At 37.8% G+C, this 20,129-nt stretch overlaps 1 protein-coding gene across 13 annotated transcripts in view; it reads right to left on the bottom strand.

Moving 5' to 3' along the window:
- The window catches only part of DST (dystonin), a 453,158-nt gene that overhangs the window by 169,038 nt on the left and 263,991 nt on the right, over nucleotides 1–20,129 (bottom strand). For all 13 annotated transcript variants that reach the window (XM_067565502.1, XM_067565501.1, XM_067565500.1 and 10 more), the window contains 13 exons: nucleotides 19,693–19,818; nucleotides 19,148–19,300; nucleotides 18,745–18,899; nucleotides 18,373–18,499; nucleotides 15,895–16,078; nucleotides 13,930–14,087; nucleotides 13,398–13,576; nucleotides 13,014–13,152; nucleotides 11,987–12,180; nucleotides 8,029–8,191; nucleotides 6,136–6,219; nucleotides 5,836–5,943; nucleotides 4,659–4,757 (listed from right to left, as the gene is read on the bottom strand). In XM_067565502.1, coding sequence (XP_067421603.1) covers nucleotides 4,659–4,757; nucleotides 5,836–5,943; nucleotides 6,136–6,219; nucleotides 8,029–8,191; nucleotides 11,987–12,180; nucleotides 13,014–13,152; nucleotides 13,398–13,576; nucleotides 13,930–14,087; nucleotides 15,895–16,078; nucleotides 18,373–18,499; nucleotides 18,745–18,899; nucleotides 19,148–19,300; nucleotides 19,693–19,818 — 1,869 coding nt within the window. The remainder of the gene's footprint in view (nucleotides 1–4,658; nucleotides 4,758–5,835; nucleotides 5,944–6,135; nucleotides 6,220–8,028; nucleotides 8,192–11,986; nucleotides 12,181–13,013; nucleotides 13,153–13,397; nucleotides 13,577–13,929; nucleotides 14,088–15,894; nucleotides 16,079–18,372; nucleotides 18,500–18,744; nucleotides 18,900–19,147; nucleotides 19,301–19,692; nucleotides 19,819–20,129) is intronic.

Below are 20,129 nucleotides of genomic sequence, written 5' to 3' on the forward strand. Positions count from 1 at the left end.
AATATGTTTAAATCTGTTCTTTTTTTAATACAGAATGGAAATCTGTTTTATTATTTTCAAGACATAGTTGAAAATACTTACTAAGGTATATTCGGCATGTCAAAAGAGCAGGATGAGCAGTTCCCCCCACCATCACCTTCTCCTTTATAGCAAGCTTCAGACAAGCAACCATTAGTTCAAGATGAAACAATGCTTCATAAAGGAATCCACAAAGGGAGGAAGTCCCAAAGAATCTATTTTATTTCTCAGAAAGCACTTAGTGGTTAGAGAAGTCAGACAGCAGCTTGCATATGTTCTTGCTCAAAACAAATAGCTACAGCAAACAATGAGCAAAACACAATATGCAAGGATGACACAGGACAAGGAAGTTCAGCATTTACAGTTTGGTTCAGTAGGAATTTAAAGTATTTTATGTTTGCAACAAACATAATACAACAGAAGTTTGGAAATCACTCCAAAAATAGAAACAACACATGAAGGTACACTCAAGATGTTTCCATATTAGGAAAAAAGGTGTTTTCTTACCATGTGTTAGCTAACATGTGGTAACTAGGAGGGGTAAACTCTTAATAATGACAGGGCAGTTAGGAGTTTCCACACATTAGCAGATAGAGGTAGACAATAGGAGGGAGAAGAGGATTCATCAAAACCTGTTAACATAAGTTCAAACTACAACTGCTTGTCTTCACTAGAATTTTATCACATTAGCTAACCTGAGGAAAGAACACATCTTTCTTTCTAGTGAAGGCAAGGCCTACTGTGAGGTGAAAAGCAAGCCATTTTTCTAATAGAAAGAAGGTTATTTTATTTTCTCAGTTACAACAAGACTACACTCACATAGCTCAGGAAATGCTAATGAAAAGGCATCTTTTTTCTCCTTCACTTGGGATGATTTTGAATAAACACTTAGCCTATGTCTAAACTGAAAACAACAACAACAAAACACAGCAAGTTTATGAGTCCGGTCAGCTGATTTGGGCTCACAGGGCTCAGACTGTGGGGCTAAAAATAACAGTGTAGAAGTTTGGGCTTAAACTGGAGCCTGGGCTCTGCAACACCACAAGGGGTATGGTTCCCAGAGCAGGGGTTCCAGTTCGAGTCAGAACATCTACACTACTGTTTTTAGCCCCACAGCCTGAGCCCCACCAACCTGAGTCGGTTGACCCAGGCTCTGATACCTTACAGAGGTTGGGGTTAAATTAGATAAGCTTTGGAGCATCTCCTTTTACAGGGACAGTTACACAATAAATGTATTAAATGTAAAGTGTTTAAATAATTAAAAAGGAGATTCTGATTGCAGTTGCATCTACTATCACAAATTAAGTTTTACTGTTATGCTATCTTGCGCTATTTCTGATCAGAAGTGTATAGCATCAGCTGGGAGGTATACCTGTTAGTATAACATTGTGACATTAAAACAAGTTAGAAATTATTGAAAAAAATCAATAGTTTTGCTACCTCTGAATTTATACTTATTAAAAGATTAATATATTATTTTTTAGTTATGCTCAATCAACTTTAAATCAGCTCCACCTTTAAATGTTTTGTCAAAGATTTAAATATTGAGTTAGATTGATTTTTGAATGGTAATTATTTTTAATTAGAGTTTGATTTGAATTCAGAGAAAACCTCTGGTATCTCAATATTTTTTCTGTTCTTTTTCTGTTCACCTCCTCTGTCCTTATTTTGTATTTGTTTTTCTTTTTCCCAGAATGGATGTTCAGTTTTTGTGTTTTCATATTTTACTGTCTGGAGCTTACTGTCTATTCCAGGTACCTTGGTGCTATGATTTTTACCTTTACTCTGCATTTCTCTCATAGGCTGCAAATTCAGCTTTGTTGTCTTTTCCCTTCCCTTATATACTTTCATTTCTCTAGGGGTAATTTCTTGCTTTACAGTTGATACAGATTTACTTCTTTCATCATTCGCTTGAAACTCATTGTCTTCAGAGTTTAAGGCCACATTGTCACTACTTCCTTTGAGGCTATAATCTTTAGTATGTAGCTTTTCAGTAAGTGGTCTCATTGAAAGATGTTCATGTTGCCTGTTTGGGCTGGCATTCATAACATGCCTTCGAGTCTTTTTAATTACATCATCTCTCTTTATCATTAGCTTAAAGTTAGTTTCTGAATACATCCCAAGTTCCTCCTTTGTTGGAGTATCTTCCCTTGCTCGTCTTGAAATATCTTTTTCTTTGTTTTCATGAACTGTTTCCACTAATACAACAGAAAACTTCTTCAGTGCCTCCCCTCCGCCCCCTCGTTTCCTGATTCATTCCATCAACAATTGGCTGATTTAATACCTCACCAGAATCGTCATTTATACTTACATTCACACAAATTTGAGATGGAACAGAATAACCTTTTCTACCATTCTCTGTGTTTTAATGCTGTTTATGAGAAAGGGTGGTTACTTCCTTTCTTGTGTGTAGCTGCTCCTCTCTATTATTTCTACCAGCACTTCCTTGACCATTTCAACGCTTTATTTGATAATCTGTCTGTTATGATTTTATTACCTATGTCAGTATCAATTACTTTTCTTTGAATTTCCAACTTAGTCTCAGATTTATCGTGAGAGCTATCTTTCTGCAAATAACTCTCGTCTATTGGATTTTCTTCTACTGTGTTTCTCTGTCTTTGTTCAATTGCTCCATCACATCCCAAAAGTTCAAAAACTTCAGCTATCTTCATGATATTCTGGAATTTAGCTTCAGCGGTAAACTCTGAGCATGACAGCACACAGGTTTAAATTTAGATTTTAAATATTGTAGACTTCATTGCAAAGAGCTTATTTTACCCATCTTCTATGCAAACTCTTAATGACATCACTCAGAATTCTTAACAAAGACAAGGATAGAAGAAACTCCTGAATGATAGAGGAAGAGATTAGAAGTATGATCCCAGAAAAAACTGATGATTGTTTCTGCTTTGAAAAGGAGCATCTCCTCCATGATACACTACTTGGATTCCAAAAGGAAACTTATATATTATTTTGCAATTAGAAAAGAACCTTAAATTATCTACTAAGAAGTTATCAAAGAAGTAGAAGTCTGCATATGTTTTGCAAAAAACAGTTTTGGAAACACAGCTCAAAACAGCCAAATATGGTTTATAAAATTCATCTTATTCTTGAAAAATGTGAAACCAACCAGCCACACCTGACACATTTCTTGGTTTCCAGATATTTTTCTTGTTGTTTTGATTTTTACCAGCAGTGTGAACTATACTGAGCAAGTCCCAAACATAAAGCCTACTTAGCATGTAAAGGTGATATCTCATGCAGCAGATGTTACATGGTAAAAACAAATAAATAAATAAAAAGATGCACACTTTTTATATTTATATTATCAGTCTGCTCAGAGATAAGTGATAGAAAGAACACGCAGCAGAGACAAAGATGTCCCTTTAAGGATCCAGAGTCTTGTCCAATTATTATATAAATATTAAAAATTAAAAAGTTTAAAATAACTCCAATCCGGTTTTACATATTTTTGATATTGGACATTTGCAGTATATGATGTGGCATTGGTATTATCTACAAAGTATAAGAATACAGTGTATAAATTAAGACCCTACCATCCTTAAAGAGTAAATATATAATTGCTTTATAGAAACACATGGTATTTTTAAAGAAAGTGAAGAGTTGATAACATTCTCTGTTTATTTGTTTGAAGCATTGATTTAACAAGACCTCATGTTCACTGTGAAAAAATCCACTTGCCTCAAAGAATCAATGCAGAAGAATGACAAAAGGAAAAAGAAATCTAAACATTTAAAAGACATTGAAACAAACTTAAGGAATTAGCAAAGGGGCTACTATACTCCCCTATTTAAAGAAGAAATGTTTTATGCAGTATAAGCTAGTGTGCACACTGCAGGTGAAATTCAATCCTGTGCAGAGGGACAACAAAAAGTCTAAGCACCACTTAGGTTACATGTAAACGCACTAACTAGGGCTTAAATAGGACATTCAGAGTGCATAGGACTTAGGCTGGCTCTCTGCACAAGGGCAAATTTCAGCTTGCATTTGTAAGTACAGCATATATCCAGCTCCAAAATATACAAGTAACTACAGTACACATTCCAAACATTCAATGTGTGTTCTTTATGGTAAAAATAAAACTACAGATTAAACTTTCGAAAGTTAAAAAACAAGTATGGTCCATGTATGAATAGATTATGCATTATGATTTATAAAGATGGACAGCTTTTGATAGAAATTTAGGTTATTTGTTTTACAGAGCTATACTTTTATATTTTCCTTGCTTTTCACAAATAAAAAAGTTTTAAAAAAACATGTGTTTTATTCAATGGGCCCAAACACCTCCAGCTAATTTGTTCCAGGTGTTGAGTAAAACTGTTCTGGTGCATTATAATTTCTCCTGTCCTGTAGATGATTTCCTATTCTACAGGATTCAGTGAATCATAGCAGATCCTGGCAAAGGGACCCATCTGGAAGGATTGGTAGAATGTGAAGACTTCACAAATATATGTCAGTGCTTATAAGAAGGATGGTAGGGCAATCCAATATCCATATATTCCCATCTACGTGCAGTGTATAAGAAATTTCAGTTATTATTTCCAGTTAAAACTGTGATCCAAGACCAGTAGTTGTTTTACTGCTCCCAAGAAAAATATTTCTGTTTCCCTGTGACTTACCTCCTCCTCTTCTAGTCTTTTCAAAGAGTCACCAGCAAATTTAATATACTGGGTCATCAAAGTCACCAAGGCAGTATAGCGAGTTCGTAAATCCATGAACTGCACAGAAACAAAAGATGATAAGGGAAGAGGAAAATGGAAGCACTCACAATGACTTGGAAAGCATTCAAATAACGTCCAAGGACTATTTCTAGACTTAAACTGACCTTTAGGAAAGTTATATGTGGCACAGAGCTTATAAGAAGACAACTCTTGATCTTGGTCTAAGGGACACCATAGTCACAAATGACCACAAACAGGCTGTCCACAGGACCAACTGATCCTAAGGATGGTCAGTATGATATGTAAGAGGCTGAATGGAAGTGACCAGCATCTGCTGTGGGTAACTGGTGTGGTGGAACTCTGGGGGACAAAAGAATGCATGGAGAACAAACTCAAGGAAATAATTCTCCTAACCACAACTTCCTAACTCATTTTGTACTGAAGTTACTGTAGCACTAGAGTGGAATTTTCAAAAATATCAAAGTAACTTGAATGGGATTTGCACTCCTGTGTCACTCTGGTGCTTTGGAAAAACCTATCTCTTGAGCTGTAGTAACCCCAACAGTGCTCATAGAGTATCTTCATCCCTATAAACATAGGTCTTTGTTCCCCAGTTGTCAGCTCCTGTTTCAGAATTGTCAGCTAGAGGGAGTCACTTCAGGGCTAAACTGCCCCATTCACTCTTGCTCTCTATTAGTCATCTGGGAACAAAATGGCACCTCTGCATGCCTAAATGGGCTGTAGGGAGGCACTGCCTCTGAAACTGCTATAACATAGGAGCCCTGTGTCACCACAGAAATGGTGAAAGCTCCCCCTGTGGTGGCTGCCTGAGGCATGAACTGGCCCATCATGTTAATAAACAGTTTTATTTTTCTCTGTTTTCCATGTATCTCATCCAAGTTTTTTATAGGTATTTTGTTAACTGTCATCAACACCAACATTCAGGTATATAACCTAAATACTATGAAATGGATAACAGTATATTTACTTCAGGGTTTGTCTATGCACAGTAAGGATCTTGTGTAGGGCGATTATATTTAATCATTAATAAATCCCAGGTCTTGCATTTCCTCGACTCTACGACAGGTTGCTAAATGAATAATGCACATTTCCCTGTCAAAGAACATCCGGTTACCTCTTGTATAATGAAGTCAGATGAGCTCTGCATTCTCCGTCGTTTCACTGGAGATTTTTGCTGTGAGTCAACCATCGCCCTGTATGTCATTGTCTGCAGTTCATAATCCTGTAAAAATAATGCAGTCAGAAAAGTTATCAGTACTCTCTATCAAACTGACATCGGATAAAATATTTTAAATACAATTTAGCAGCAGAGCACTACTGCTTGTTTGTTGTATCTATTATAAGAGAGCAGCATACATGCAAAGGACAGATTATCAAATGAAACTGTACTATATGTGTATAATATTTTTCTTACCTTTATTGAAGCTGAGTATTGCTCTGAATATTTCTGGCATTCATCTATTTTATTTTGTTTCATTTCAATTTCAGAAACCAGCATCTGTAAAATATATGGGTATATCTTCAGCATAACTATAATGACCCTTTTCTCTCCTTTTGTTATGGCTGATAAGTATTATTATTATTATAAGAATGTCTAAGTTGCCCACCATCATAGTATTTATACAACTGCTTGCATTTCAGTGTCTTATAGCTAGTTGGGATCATGGGACTGGATCTGAATCCTAGAAAGTCAGTAGAAAGACTCCTTTTCAGTTCCATGTGAGTAAGATCCAGCCCTTGGTGAGTATAGCTGGTAGAATACTGTAAACATCATGTCTGCATCCTGACCAACACAGTGGGAATCGAACTAGAGACCTATAGGTCTAAAAGCTGTTACATTTTTAGCTAAAGAGCCAGGTTCTTTAGCGAGGGCTGTCACAGACTCACTGCCTCTGAGGATCAGGCATAGATGGGGACCTGAAATACACACAATCAGGGGATTACATAAACACTTGGCTGACACTAAAACAGTTGTTTGACTGTGGCACATTCATACCCCTTATATTCACTGTTATCAAACATTCATGCAAAGTGGTTCTGTTTGCACTAATGTTTAGGGAATGGCTGTCCTTCCTGAGCTCAATCCTGTACAGTGCTGAGCACTCTGGTGCCAATGCAATAAAGCACTGTAGCACTCCCTTAGCTCTAAGCACATAAGCAGTCCTACTGAAGTCACAACGCAGGGCGAGTGACCTCCATAAGGGCTTCTGACAATACCATTCCAGGAATGTGATTACTGTTTAATGTGCTTGCTATTTAAAGGCAAATCTATGTGGAGTGTTAGTGTGTGGCATGTCGGGGTATAAATCTATAGCACTCCAGGATGCACACGAGAGTGCTGTAGGTTTACACCCAAGCTTGCTTCATACTAACTCCCCATGTACACAAGCCCTCAGATGTAATGCTTTTCTTGAACATGGGGAGTAGTTGAGTTCAGCCCTAACTTTGTGCGTACATTTTCAAGGACACAAGGATCATGAGCAGCACTGAATCAAACTTAACATTTAACGTCAGGGCATTATAGAGGAAGAACGGTCCAGAGGTTACAATACTAGCCTGGGAGCTGGGAGAGCCCCTGCTTTGCCACAGACTTCCTGTGTCACATTGTCTCTCTCCATGTCCCAGACCCTCTTCTGTAAATGAGACTAATAGCACTTCCCTACCTCAAAGAGGTGTTGTGAGGGTAAAAGACTGGTGTGCTCAGTTATTACACTAATAGGGGTCATACAGATATCTGAGATGGACATCACTGCTTTAAACTGACTTTTGTATATTTTTCTTTTGTTATTAATAGAGCCCCATTAATTTTTAATTTTTTTTTATATTTTGGGGGAAATTCATTTTAACCATTTTATCCAGGTGGGGAGCTGGGGGAGGGAGGCCCTGCCCTGGGGGAGAAGAGAGGAAGGTTCTGGAGGGGGCAGGGTTTGTTGTACAGCAAGCCTGCCACACACGCACCCCGTAGCAGCAGTTCCTGTCTATGGGCCTGGGCGCCCAGCTCCCTGTTCCAGGTGTTGAAATGTGACACTTGGGTTTGCGCACCACTCAGGTTTGGCCTTCCATCATGATGACACAAAGGCAGCTGGGTCAAATTTGCACAAGCGATGCTGCGACCAGGTACACTACACAACAACTGGAGCACGGCCCAGACTGAGGGACAGGAGCCACTGCTGCGGGGAGATTTCTTCATTTTATTTTGGCTTACACTTTGTTTTCTTTTATTTAGTCTTATTTTGCATTTTCAAAAACCACAGGGCTCCAGTTATTATTTTCAATACTTTTCCCATGGTGGGACTCCTGATGGTACCTTTTGTTGGTTCAGCTGTTTAGCCAAAGCTTTGCTGTTTTCTGGTTGGTTTTCTTGAATCTTTCGCTGAGTATCTTCTACTTGCTGAATCCAGGTATCCAGTGTATGGTAAGTATCTTTGTAGTATTTTAGAGATTTATTGATACCCTCTAAGTCACGCAACCTGGTTTAATTTGAGAACAAGATACGATTGGGGAGAAAGTAAAAAATTATGTTGAGTATAAATAAGTCAAAATGGCCCTAAAAGGTATCAGGTGTCCTAACTCCATCTATCATAGAATTATAGAATATTAGAGTTGGAAGGGACCTTAGGAGGTCATCTACTCCAATCCCCTGCTCAAAGCAGGACTAACTTCAGCTAAATCATCCCAGCCAGGGCTTTGTCAAGACGCAGCTTAAAAACCTCTAAAGATGGAGATTCCACCACCTCCCTAGGTAACGCATTCCAGTGCTTCACCACCCTCCTAGTGAAAAACCTTTTCCTAATATCTAACCTAGACCTCCCCCACTGCAACTTGAGATCATTGCTCTTTGTTCTGTCATCTGCCACCACTGACAACAGCCTAGCTCCATCCTCCCTGGAACCCCCTTTCAAGTAGTTAAAGGCTGCTATCAAATCCCCCTCATTCTTCTCTTTTGCAGACTAAACAAACCTAGTTCCCTCAGCCTCTCCTCATAAGTCATGTGCTCCATCCCTCTAATCATTTTTATTGCCCTCCACTGGACTCCCTCCAACTTTTCCACATCCTTTTTGTAGTGGGGGGCCCAAAACTGGACACAGTACTCCAAATGCAGCCTCACCAATGCCAAATAGAGGGGAATAATCACTTCCCTCAATCTGCTGGCAATGCTCCTACTAATGCAGCCCAATGTGCTATTAGCCTTCTTGGCAACCAGGGCACACTGCTGACACATATTCAGCTTCTTATCCACTGTAACCCCCAGGTCCTTTTCTGCAGAGCTGCTGCCTAGCTTGTCAGTCCCCAGTCTGTAGTTGTGCATGGGATTCTTCCATTCTAAGTGGAGGACTCTGCACTTGTCCTTGTTGAACCTCATCAGATTTCTTTTGGCCCGATCCTCCAATTTGTCTAGGTCCCTCTGTATCCTATCCCTACCTTCCAGGGTATCTACCACTCAGCCTAGCTTAGTGTCATCATAATAGAAAATTTAATAATTTTTACTAAAATATATTAATGGCAGTTTCTACCACAGAGATCCCCAGCTTAATGATGTTCCATAAAGATTAAAGAGGGATTTTCACACTAGAGCACACTTGGAAGAGTGAAAGAACATTTATACTAAACACAACTGACTATGGGTCAAATCTTCAATAGCCTTTTGTGTTCAGGGAAGGTTCAGTCACCCAGACACACTGCACATTTCCTAAATTAATGAGTCCAGCAGCAGAAAGCCTATCCAATAGACACAACATTCCCCAGCATACTGTGCAATTTGCACTGCCATGCAGGAGGATGAGACATGGGTGTGTTTAGCGTGTGACTAGTGGGTTTGGTTCTGAGCATGAGCCAAGGGGGCCAAAGCCTACACTGGAGGAGAGCAACAGACCACATCCTCTACTCCTCCCAAGCCAGCTAGGAGTTGTTACAAAGGCAAAGTCTTCAGATGTTCAAAAATGCTAATGCCAATTATCCTTATTAGGTAAATCCCCCTTTAAACCACATGATTTTAGAACTATCAAAAACCCACTCAATTTTGTTTGTCTGCCATTTAAACCAATCAGGCACAGAGACTGACGTGGAAAGTGGTTAAGATTGTTCTACTCTGTAGTTAACTGGATGCAGACCCAGAAAAGGGGTCCAATGTCTGTGAACAGCAAGCTGTGCTATTGTCCAAGGGGCAGGTCAAGCTGAGCTATTCTCTGCAAACAGATTTTGGTGTGCTCAGAGTGCTTGAGAGTCATCTGCTGTAGCCCTAACACTGTACCTAAAAAAACATATAAATATATCACAGAGGCAGCAGAGATGTGGCTGGATGGGTTCAGAGCAATCTGCCTGTCTGTAACCCTACATTTAACAACTCTTATATTTTGGTTTGTAATACCTACTTTTGAATCTACCTTACTTTCAATAATGCTAAGACCATTCTCTGTGCGTGTGCATAAACAGAGCAAGTGTGACAGAGATCCTGTATTGCATTTGAGGAATTATTTTTGGTATATATATATAAACAAATAACAGAGTAAACAAAATAACTATAAATGGTTTTTTTTAAAAAAAAGGAAAGAAAAGGACGTTTCATTGAAGCCAATATTTATAAATTCATGTATATAATGAGTATCACTGTCAAACTGTTAGGAAGTAGGAGGGTGAACATTTGCTGAAAGCAGTCTGTTTACTGCCACAAATTGCAACTAACACAATCTGTTATATTTACACTAGAAGTCATTGTGTGTGAACAATAATCTGTCAGCATATTCCACACAGATGTCATATGGGGAGAATGTTAGGTTCACGTTTGTCCCGTGAGCAGAGAGGGACACTTATGCTTCTCAGAAAGGTACTTTTTTGTCATTTACACAAGGCCTACTAGATGATTAAAAAAACTGAGTGAAATTTAAAGATATATACATTGCAGCTTAATTTAGTATTGAAAGAATATGCACTCCAATGGCATGTTTCTTATACTGAAAAACAGCAGGAAAGAGCCTTCCCCATAGTTTTTGTAAAGCTTGAAGGTGAATAATCATACCAGCATTCAATGTGTTCACATTTGACTAGACTGCATTTTTGAGCAGGTCTTACCAATCCCTTCTTTAGTTTCTGGTAATTAGAGGTAGAGGCAATAAAATTACTTAACTATATCTGATTAGTTAACTGATTATCAGTTCCTGCATGGGTTGGTCTAATGGAGCAACCTAAGAACATTTGCTTTTAAAGGGGGAGAAATATGAAAGTTTGCTATGTGCAGGCATTGTTTCATATAAATAGGAATATTTTAATGCTTCTCTTCAGGAATCCCATGGCCATAAACTAAAATAGGTTTAATTTGCAAATAATGTTGTTCTGCCTTAATTTGTCCTTAGCTTTAGGCTGATGGAATTAAAGAGATTGAAAACAAAAGGATATGAGGCTGGTTGGGAAAGCGTTAAAATGTGGAGCTCTTCCCTGTGAGAACAGTGGAGAAGTGCATTCCAGAATACTGTGTGTATTCACACACACTCATTACTACTTGTCTGTGTGCATGTGTATGTATGTGTGCGTGTGTATACAAATATTTGAGTAATATTATCCAGGGACATCACCAAAATCTAATCAAAGAGTCACATTTAGCAAAACAAATGCACTTGAGTTGCATCGTGATATTGTATGTACACAGTGGAAGGTCAACAGGAGCAAATTACTGGTACTTGGCTAAATCCTCAGGTCCTTATTTCAATTCTAATGGAGACAAAATTATCACTGAAGTTAATGAGAATTAAGGACTAAGGACTTGAGGTTTTAGCCCAATGTTCTTTATCAAGAAGTAAACATGAATCTGACATGCATCTCACAAGAAAGGTTATCTCATCAGCCCCACCTGTCAGTACTAGCTATGTGGGATAGCAGAAAGTATTTCCATAAGACGGGAGCCCTGCTCTGCAGGCATTTTTGCTAAGGGAAAAGGGTAGCATATCTATGCTGTATCTGGCTAACTACTAAGTGTTATGGTAAAGTCCATATAGTGTAGTGTTAAACTGAAGATAGTACACACCCTTAAAGCTGTGGCCCTTTTTATCACCGTGTGGAACAAATTGCAGGGGATCATGTGAACAATGGCAGCAGAACAGAAAGGATAAGTGTCCATAATGTTAGCAAGTTTCCTGAATAGTTAAGAAATGCATTTCAACCAACTCTAATGTTAATTTCTTAATGCTTAAGCAAAAGATAAATTAGCTAAGAAACAATATCAATAGCCTAAAAGATGCTTTGAACACACTACAACATGAAGTGGTACAAACCGGTTTTCAATCTGAGAATGAACATTTTGCCATCTCTCCGCCAGCTGATCAGCTTTCTCTTTATGCCAGTCAAAGTCAAGATCGCGTTCCTTATGTGTTTTAAACATTTGATCACTGATTGCCTTGGCTTTTTGCAGTTCATCTTCTAAGGCATGGAATACCTCTCTTTTCTCATCCACTTCAGACCTCCATTGCTAATATGTAATAAATGATAAGTAAATATAAACTGTAGCACTATTTGTGTATATCAACCCATTGCATATCCAAATTTTGATTGTTCAGACAGCTCCAATACCAAAATGCCCATGACACAGCCATGAACTGAAAATTCTGGGTATTGGACTCCCAATGAACATACAAATCAGGCATGACTTACACATTAGCTAACATTTGTCTAACAAACTACAGAGCTCACCTTAAAAATATGACAATTGTAAAATAACATTACCTCACTGTTTGAAGTATTTAAATGGGAAGTATAAGGGACAGTACAAATACTGAAGGAAACTTTCCAATTTATTTAAGAAAGTGGCAAAGTTGTTAGGGCTGCCACTCTTAATGTTGCCTGGAATCTTCCAATAAAAGAAAAAAGTAACTAACTACCTTGTTGTTGCAGTCACACATCTCTGGAGCCTCAGATATCCCAAGACACTTCCAAGTGCAGAGAGAAATACTGCAGAGTGATGTGCATTAGCATTCTTCTTTTGCATGTTATGTACACAACTCATACTAATGCTGCCAGAGTTATATGTATATGCAAAATGCAACTTCTGTAAGTGTAAAGTGTCTCTGAGAATTATCTAAACCTACTAAATAGAACATTTATTTTCTTTTATCCTAATTGCCAAAAGGATACAGATTTGTCTATAGCAATCTTAAAAATATGCTTAAAATGGTTAAAAGTAGATAAGAAGTCTTTTGCTGCCTCACACATGTAGTCTAACCAAATGGCTATTATAGAAAGATCATTATTTTTCTATACATTATTTTATGATTTTCTTATAAAGACAAATTAGCAAACTCATACCTTTAATGTACCCATAAGGTTCTCAATATTATTCTTGTCAGCAGTTACTGCTTCTTCTTCACACAGTTTAGTCTCATAAAGTTTTACTAGCGCTTCTGCTCCTTGAGTGTTTTTCAGCACCAAATTTACAGTTTTTAACCTACAACAGTAAACTTTTGTTAACTAATTATGTATTGACAATATTCAAACTGCTCATATTTTTCAGTCTTGCCATGTGATGTGATAACTAGTAATCCTTTTTTCACACTGTAATGACTTTGATAACTCTCTTATCCTTGATCAGAATTATTCATATTTATAACTATTATTTTTTTCTATTTTCTTTCATTTAGGGCAAAAACAGATATATGGGCAGCAAGTGGGAAGTGATGGTTCATTACATACTTTTCTATGTAAATGGAAGACATGGAGTAAACTTGATTCATATTCTGAATGATGACATTGAGCTCAGAACGCAGGGTGGGAACGGAAGGTGAACCGGCAGCTTGACTGAAAAACTCTTCGCATTTATCTGTGATCATTCCCAAATCATCCTTGAGTCGATCCAGCTCTTTCTTTAGCTTCTATAAAAAGAAAAGTGATTTACAGTGTTTTTTTTAAATTCTACATCAGCCTGATAGTGTTCATATACCCTAGACAACACGTAGAGTAAACCTCTGTTCTTAATTTTTTTTTATTGCTGTGCTCTTGGTTGAAAAAGTAAGAAATGTATCTGCAGCACAAAAAGATTGAAGATTGGCTATTTCTTTGTTCCTTTTCCTCCACTTATATAGGAGAAAATCACTTAGCTAGTTACCCCCACCCTTCTGACCTGAGTCATAACATGCAAGAATCTGGGTCCAATGTTTCAAGAGAAAACTATTTGTTTTGGAAAACTGCCACTTCCTAGTTGAACCCCTCTTTTCCAAAGGCTCACCTCTTGCTCTGAGATTCTAAACACACTTTCATGTAGATCATCCCTCTCCAGTGGAGTCCGAATCTGTCGGATCAAACGGTCCTCACAGTTCTCCAAGCGAAGTCTGATGTTTCTGACTTCTGAGATGTACAGATTGTAAATAGATTCCTCCTGCTCCTCTGTTGAAGTAAAGAAAGGCACTGTTGAGCAAATAAATCTAAATATTTGCCATGCCATATTTCTCCTCCTTCTAATAACAGGTTTTGTAATACCTCAAAATATTACAGCTCTTTCAGGGATTGATTCAACTCCCACAGAAGCCAATAAGAATTTACTTTAATGGGAATTGGATCAAACCCTTAGTCCTTAGCTGCTACTAGATCATCTCCTTGCACTTCCAAATTTATGTCTATCAGATTCACAGATTCCAAGGCCAGAAGGGACCACTGTGATCATCTATTCTGACCTAATGTATAACACAATCCACAGAACTGCCCCAAAATAATTCCTAGAACAGAACTTTTAGAAAAAACATCCAACTTTGATTTAAAAATTGTCAGTGAGAAAGAATCCACCACAACCCTTGATAAATTGTTCCAATGGTTAATTACACTCCTTGTTAAAAATTTGCACCTTATTTCCAGTCTGAATGTTCCTAGCTTCAACATCCAGCCATTGGATGGTGTTATACCTTTCTCTGCTAGACTGAAGAGCCCATTATTAAATATTTATTCCCATGTAAATATTTATAGACTGTGATCAAGTCACCCCTTCACCTGCTCTTTGTTAAACTAAACAGATTGAGCTCCTTGAGTATAAGGCATGTTTATTAATCCTTTAATCATTCTCGTGGCTCTTCTCTGAACTCTCCCCAGTTTAGCTCATGAAACTGCAGAAAAACAGTGTGAAGGGCTCCTGCATGAAAGATTCTGAGATCAAGGAAGCTGTGACAGCAGAATCCCAGGGAGCAGGAGGTTCGTGTGAGGAAACCCTGAAGGAGTCTGAACCTAGCATCTAGTGCCAGAAGGCTAAGCTCCAGCTAAAAAGAGCTGGGAGGATGGGCTGTGAGAACAGACAGAGACAGAAAAAGAGTGCCACCAGATTACACCAGAACTAAGTATGGATTTTTATGTGGCAATGGACATTATTTTGGACTGTTAGAGGACTGTTAAGAACTAATTCTGTTATTAAATCAGCCCCACGCAGAGGGTGTTGTTATTCATGTGAAAGCCTGCATGCAGCTCTTAACGGGCCTGCAAGAGGGGACTAAAAGGTGCAGGGTGCCTGCAAAGTGACCCCTGCTCACAAACAGGGGCTCAGTAATGGCCATCCCACTACAATCACCTATCTAGTATTCCAGTTACTAAGTACAATATACCTCTGCTTACATAGAGCAAACTATAATGGCACGCTAATCGGTTTTATAAACTACTATTTCACTTCTCTAATTCAATAACTACATGACAGCATATTGTAAGGTATCTTTTCAGCTTTACATAAGATTTCATATTTCTGAATCTTAAAAGCAATTTTATGATAGTATGATGATGAGGTATTTTGCAGCACTAGGACAAAATTTGTAAGACATTTTTCTTGTCTAACAGAGGTAAATAGTATTCTAATTCTGTTCTGAGCAAAGTAAGATATTCAAGATATATTTCAATCCATCAGAAACAAGACTATGAAAGCTAAACCAAAATGATGAGCTGCAGTCCAGAGGGTAAATTATTCTTCCAGGAAAAATGTTTTTTTGCACACCTCTGAGTAGAATTAACAAATCATCTTCATGTCTAGTAGAATTTACAGTGCAACCTGTCTAAACGATAGCTCTTTAGACATTTATTGTAATTGCCTATCTTAGTGATGTTAACCTAATAAAACGTGCAATGCACTGAAGTTTACGTTTAGAAAGCAAAAGATTCATCAGGTATCATAAAGTCTCTTTTTAAGGAGACTTTTACACATTTCCCCATGAGTTGCTCTTACCTCTTTCTGCAGATTTAAGAAGCTCCTGATAGTACTGCTTGCAGACATTAACCTCCCTTTCCAGCTGTGCTATATCTGAGCCTGAGAAGATTTTGGAGTCATGGCTATCTTCCAGAAAGTCATCAAAGCGGGACTGTAAATTGCTTAGAACCTGTTGATGTTCACCTGGCAACATTGTTTTGATCTATAATAGAGTATAGATCAGTATAAATGCCAGGTATTCTTGTAATGTGTACAGATTATAAAGGTGATACAACTTCTCTAATCACGTATATTGAATTCAGCATGGTTTGGGACAGATGTTGCCATTACAGCACTTGCATAGTTGAGGCAGTGTAAAGCCATAGCATCCCAGAAGAAGTTTCAGAGGGACTGTCCATTATTACAAAGTAGAAGTGAATAGTATGTCCACTGGTCTGAGGAATTAGTCAGATGCCAATGCAACATAATTAGTGGAGTAGAAAATGCAGGAAAAAAGCTTTTCTTGTGAAACACTCTAAAATATTCCATCCTTTTCAGTGACCTTGTATAGTAACAATTGCATGTATCCCTTCTCTGTAAAAGATTCACTAAAATCCAACAAATAGATAAGTCAGAAAAAATGTATTCAAGTGTTTGCTAAAGCACCCTGTTTACCACAAATTCTCATGGGCTCAAAGTGATCATGGTATAATACAAATAACAGAGCATATTACTTTCATGACAGAGCACATGCTTTTTATCACTTATGTTCAGGATTCAGAAGAGCGAACACCATTTGGGAGCACAGCTCCAATCAATACTGGCAGTTTGTACTACTCATGTTTTCTTTGTTAGAAACATGGGGGGGAGGTCTATATAAACTCTGTCCTGCCATCATAGATAGTGTGGGATGGGCCCAGCTGATCTTAACAGATGTCCCCTGCTCCACAAAATATAGGGAAAAGCTCAGGGACCTACTAATATGACCAGGTGGAAAATTCCTTCCCAACCTGAAATTGTGCAAGCATTTTAAACAATTGCATATGAGCAAGAAGCACCATAACTAAGCATCTAAAACCCATTCATACCCTTGAGATACATACTCTGAGCCCAAGTCATTGTCAATTTCTTCCTTAAAACCATCATATGTGCATGGATATGTGATGGTTAAGTTACACCCCAATTAAACATTTGGCTTTCTAGACCTCAGGAGTGTCTTGTTGTCCATGGATGGAGGAGAAGCATCTATGCTTTATTTTTCTGTTGCCCTTACAACTATTTATCATGAGGTGCAGCTGACCCACCTACTAACCATAAAGGGATGAGGCTGCATTAATCTGATTTTGCTCATTCCCACAACAGATCCCAGACAGCTAGCTGCTCCTCTTCCCTAAGCATGTTCATGTGGGGGTCAATCCTGTCATCATTAGGGGAAATTGTGTCAATATCTATGTAAACACACTAATGGAGACTCAGAAAATAACATGGGCTACCAAGGCTTCAATGTGCTAATGATTAACAGCTCTGTGTTTCTTTCTCTCTCAACACAGATAATGCTGTTCCCCAGTTGTCCCAGTGTCATAAAGAAACTGGATCCTGGTGAAAGACAACAAACTCAAGCTACATCTGGGTATGGACAAGGTAGCGTCAAGATGGCATGCAATGCTGAGATCCTGTTGAAACCACTGGTATTCCTGGACCCTTACAAAACAATAGTCATAATCATAACAAACAGCTGGTTGTTCATGCATTCTATTCCTAATTCATATTTGATCTTTTATGCCAGCAATGGCCTATATTATATCAGAGACCATTTCTCCACCCATGCCATGTGGAAATTGATGGGGAAATGGTTACTGACCCAATCATGGATAAGAAGCAGGACATTTTCAGTGGAAGTTGCTGGTTTCCTTGTATACACCAGAAACAGTGAGAAGTGTTGGTATGACCCCTCAATACGAATACTGTAAGTGTTATTTGCAGCAATTTGAAGAAAGATGTATTTGAGCATTGTACAATAAGCAATCTCATGTAATATAAAAACAAAACAAGTTTTATAGAGGCAGTTACTATGCTGTTGAGTGGTCTGACAGATTGTTTTAGCCAGACTGTTTGATGTTTTGATCTAAATCATTATTTTGTTTAGAACAAACTAATCTTAATAAGCTCTTTACTGTTGAAATAATATAAACTATGTATCAGGGTAAAATTCTGTAGCATGGGGTAACTAAAATGCATCCCTCAGAGATTGAACATGGGCTTGCAGTTGTCCCCATCATTAGCACGTGAAGATGCAGCATAAAAAGACTATATGTCTGAGTGAAGGCTGCTTAGATCAAGATGGAGTATTGCACATAGCAAAATGGAGCAGAGTCACTGCAAGCTGTGTCTCCCCATTGAAGATGTGAGTGGGTACCAATTTCTCCAGTTTGTAATAATTTCTATAGCTGCAGTCTTCTGGGTATCAGCAAGTTACCAATGTACACTCAGATAGACATAGTTTGGTGTAGCACCTACCGAAGCAACATTACCGGCTCGAACAGTTTCAATTTCATGTGTCAAGTTGTGCCAGGAAACCACACTCTTCATGTTTATATGCGATTCATGCCAAAGGGCCAGCACATTCTGGAAATGCTGCTCAATTCTGAAACATACAAACACAGTCAGATTAGAAAAAGTGACTGAAATTGTTTTCACTTGTGAAAAGGGGAGAGAGTAACAAGACTATAAATTATTTTAACCCAAGCTGCCTACACAAATACATTCAAACAAAAATGGCTTCCTCTGTTCTAATCACAAGACAACGCTCCTTCCCTAAAAAATAGAAACAACCAGTATATTTTTCTTACAGGAACGACACAATTTCCGCTGTTTTTAGTCTGCTTCTACCTGTTTGCAGTGTCTATTGCTTCTTTGTTTGGTGGAGGAACTGTGAAGCATACAGATGGAACCATGGCCTCATTACCACTTGGACTAATGACTTTCCATTTGGCACGATGGGAGTTGCTCGCTAATACGCATTCATCATCTTTGTAAATGGTTATCTAGTTTTAAGAGAAAAGCAGAATAATTTAATGAGTTAAGCAGTATAAACTATGCGTACAAAAGCACTTTTGTAAATGGTGTCACCAAATAAGTGACACAACAATAAAAACCAACGATGCAGAACACAAGCATTCACTCTGTTTACTAGGATGGATGATATTTACAGTTTTGTATTTTCCAGGAACATGTAATTAACGAAACTTTAGCTGTCTCCTCACGTCTGTAATTGATTTTAGGAAATTCTAACCTCAATTTGTCTGTAGTCACAGATGGCTTTAATTGGGATGGATGTTTTCAGTGGACTATCAGGATTCCTTGGCTTCAGTTGAATTATTGCCTTCGCCTTCCCTACAAGGCCGGCTACTGTGCTCTTGTACTGCAAGAGTTGTTCTTTTTCTTCCTAACACCAATTAAGAAAATAACAAAATATCAGAGGTGGACTGAACTCAATGCTGCTTCTTTAATGCTTTTAAAACTTTTGTTTTTCTGCTGTTTTTATCGTGTCTCTTAAAAATAACAGATTTCACAGAACAGAAATGACTTCGAAGTAATCAGTTTCCTTTAATATCCACTATTGTTTAAAACAGTATATTTTAAATGCTTAGAAGTATTCAGTAAACAAGAACAAATGGATAAACTTGTTTAATTAGACACACTGAAATTAAATGTTATAATATTATTACCTCCCTTTAGTTGGTAATTTGTTTATTAATTTGATTTTAAATTAGGATACGTGTTACAGCAACTCTTGTTTAATCTTAATTTTTGTTAACAAGATTCTTGAATTCTTACCATGGACTCCTGAACAAGATCTTCCAGTTTATGAAGGCTGCTGGACCTATCACAACTGTACTTTCGCTGTATGGCATCTTTTAAATTCTTTAAATAGTCCATGGCCTCCTTGGCATCATTGAAAAACTAAGGTAAGACACGTATTTAGTTAATTAAAAACAACACTGAAAGGTTTACAAACTGCTAAACTAAAATTGTTGTTTGAAGAAAACAATAAATGGTTTAAAGCTGTTTTATGTTTTACAGAAACTTGAATTCTGAGTGATTATGTTCTTGCAGTTTGAGCACCTGCATCATTGAAACGTCATGGAAAATCAGTTACTCCACATGGTATCTGAAAACTAAATCAGTATCCCTAGTCTGAACCTTAGTTAATTGCTGAAAATTATTTTCAAACAGTGATTCTTGCTACTCCTGGAATTTACAGCTATTAAGTT

This window comes from Emydura macquarii, unplaced genomic scaffold (assembly GCF_026122565.2).
Source record: "Emydura macquarii macquarii isolate MOO-44397 ecotype Brisbane River unplaced genomic scaffold, CSIRO-AGI_Emac_v2 contig_2680, whole genome shotgun sequence".
NCBI lineage: Eukaryota > Metazoa > Chordata > Testudines > Chelidae > Emydura > Emydura macquarii.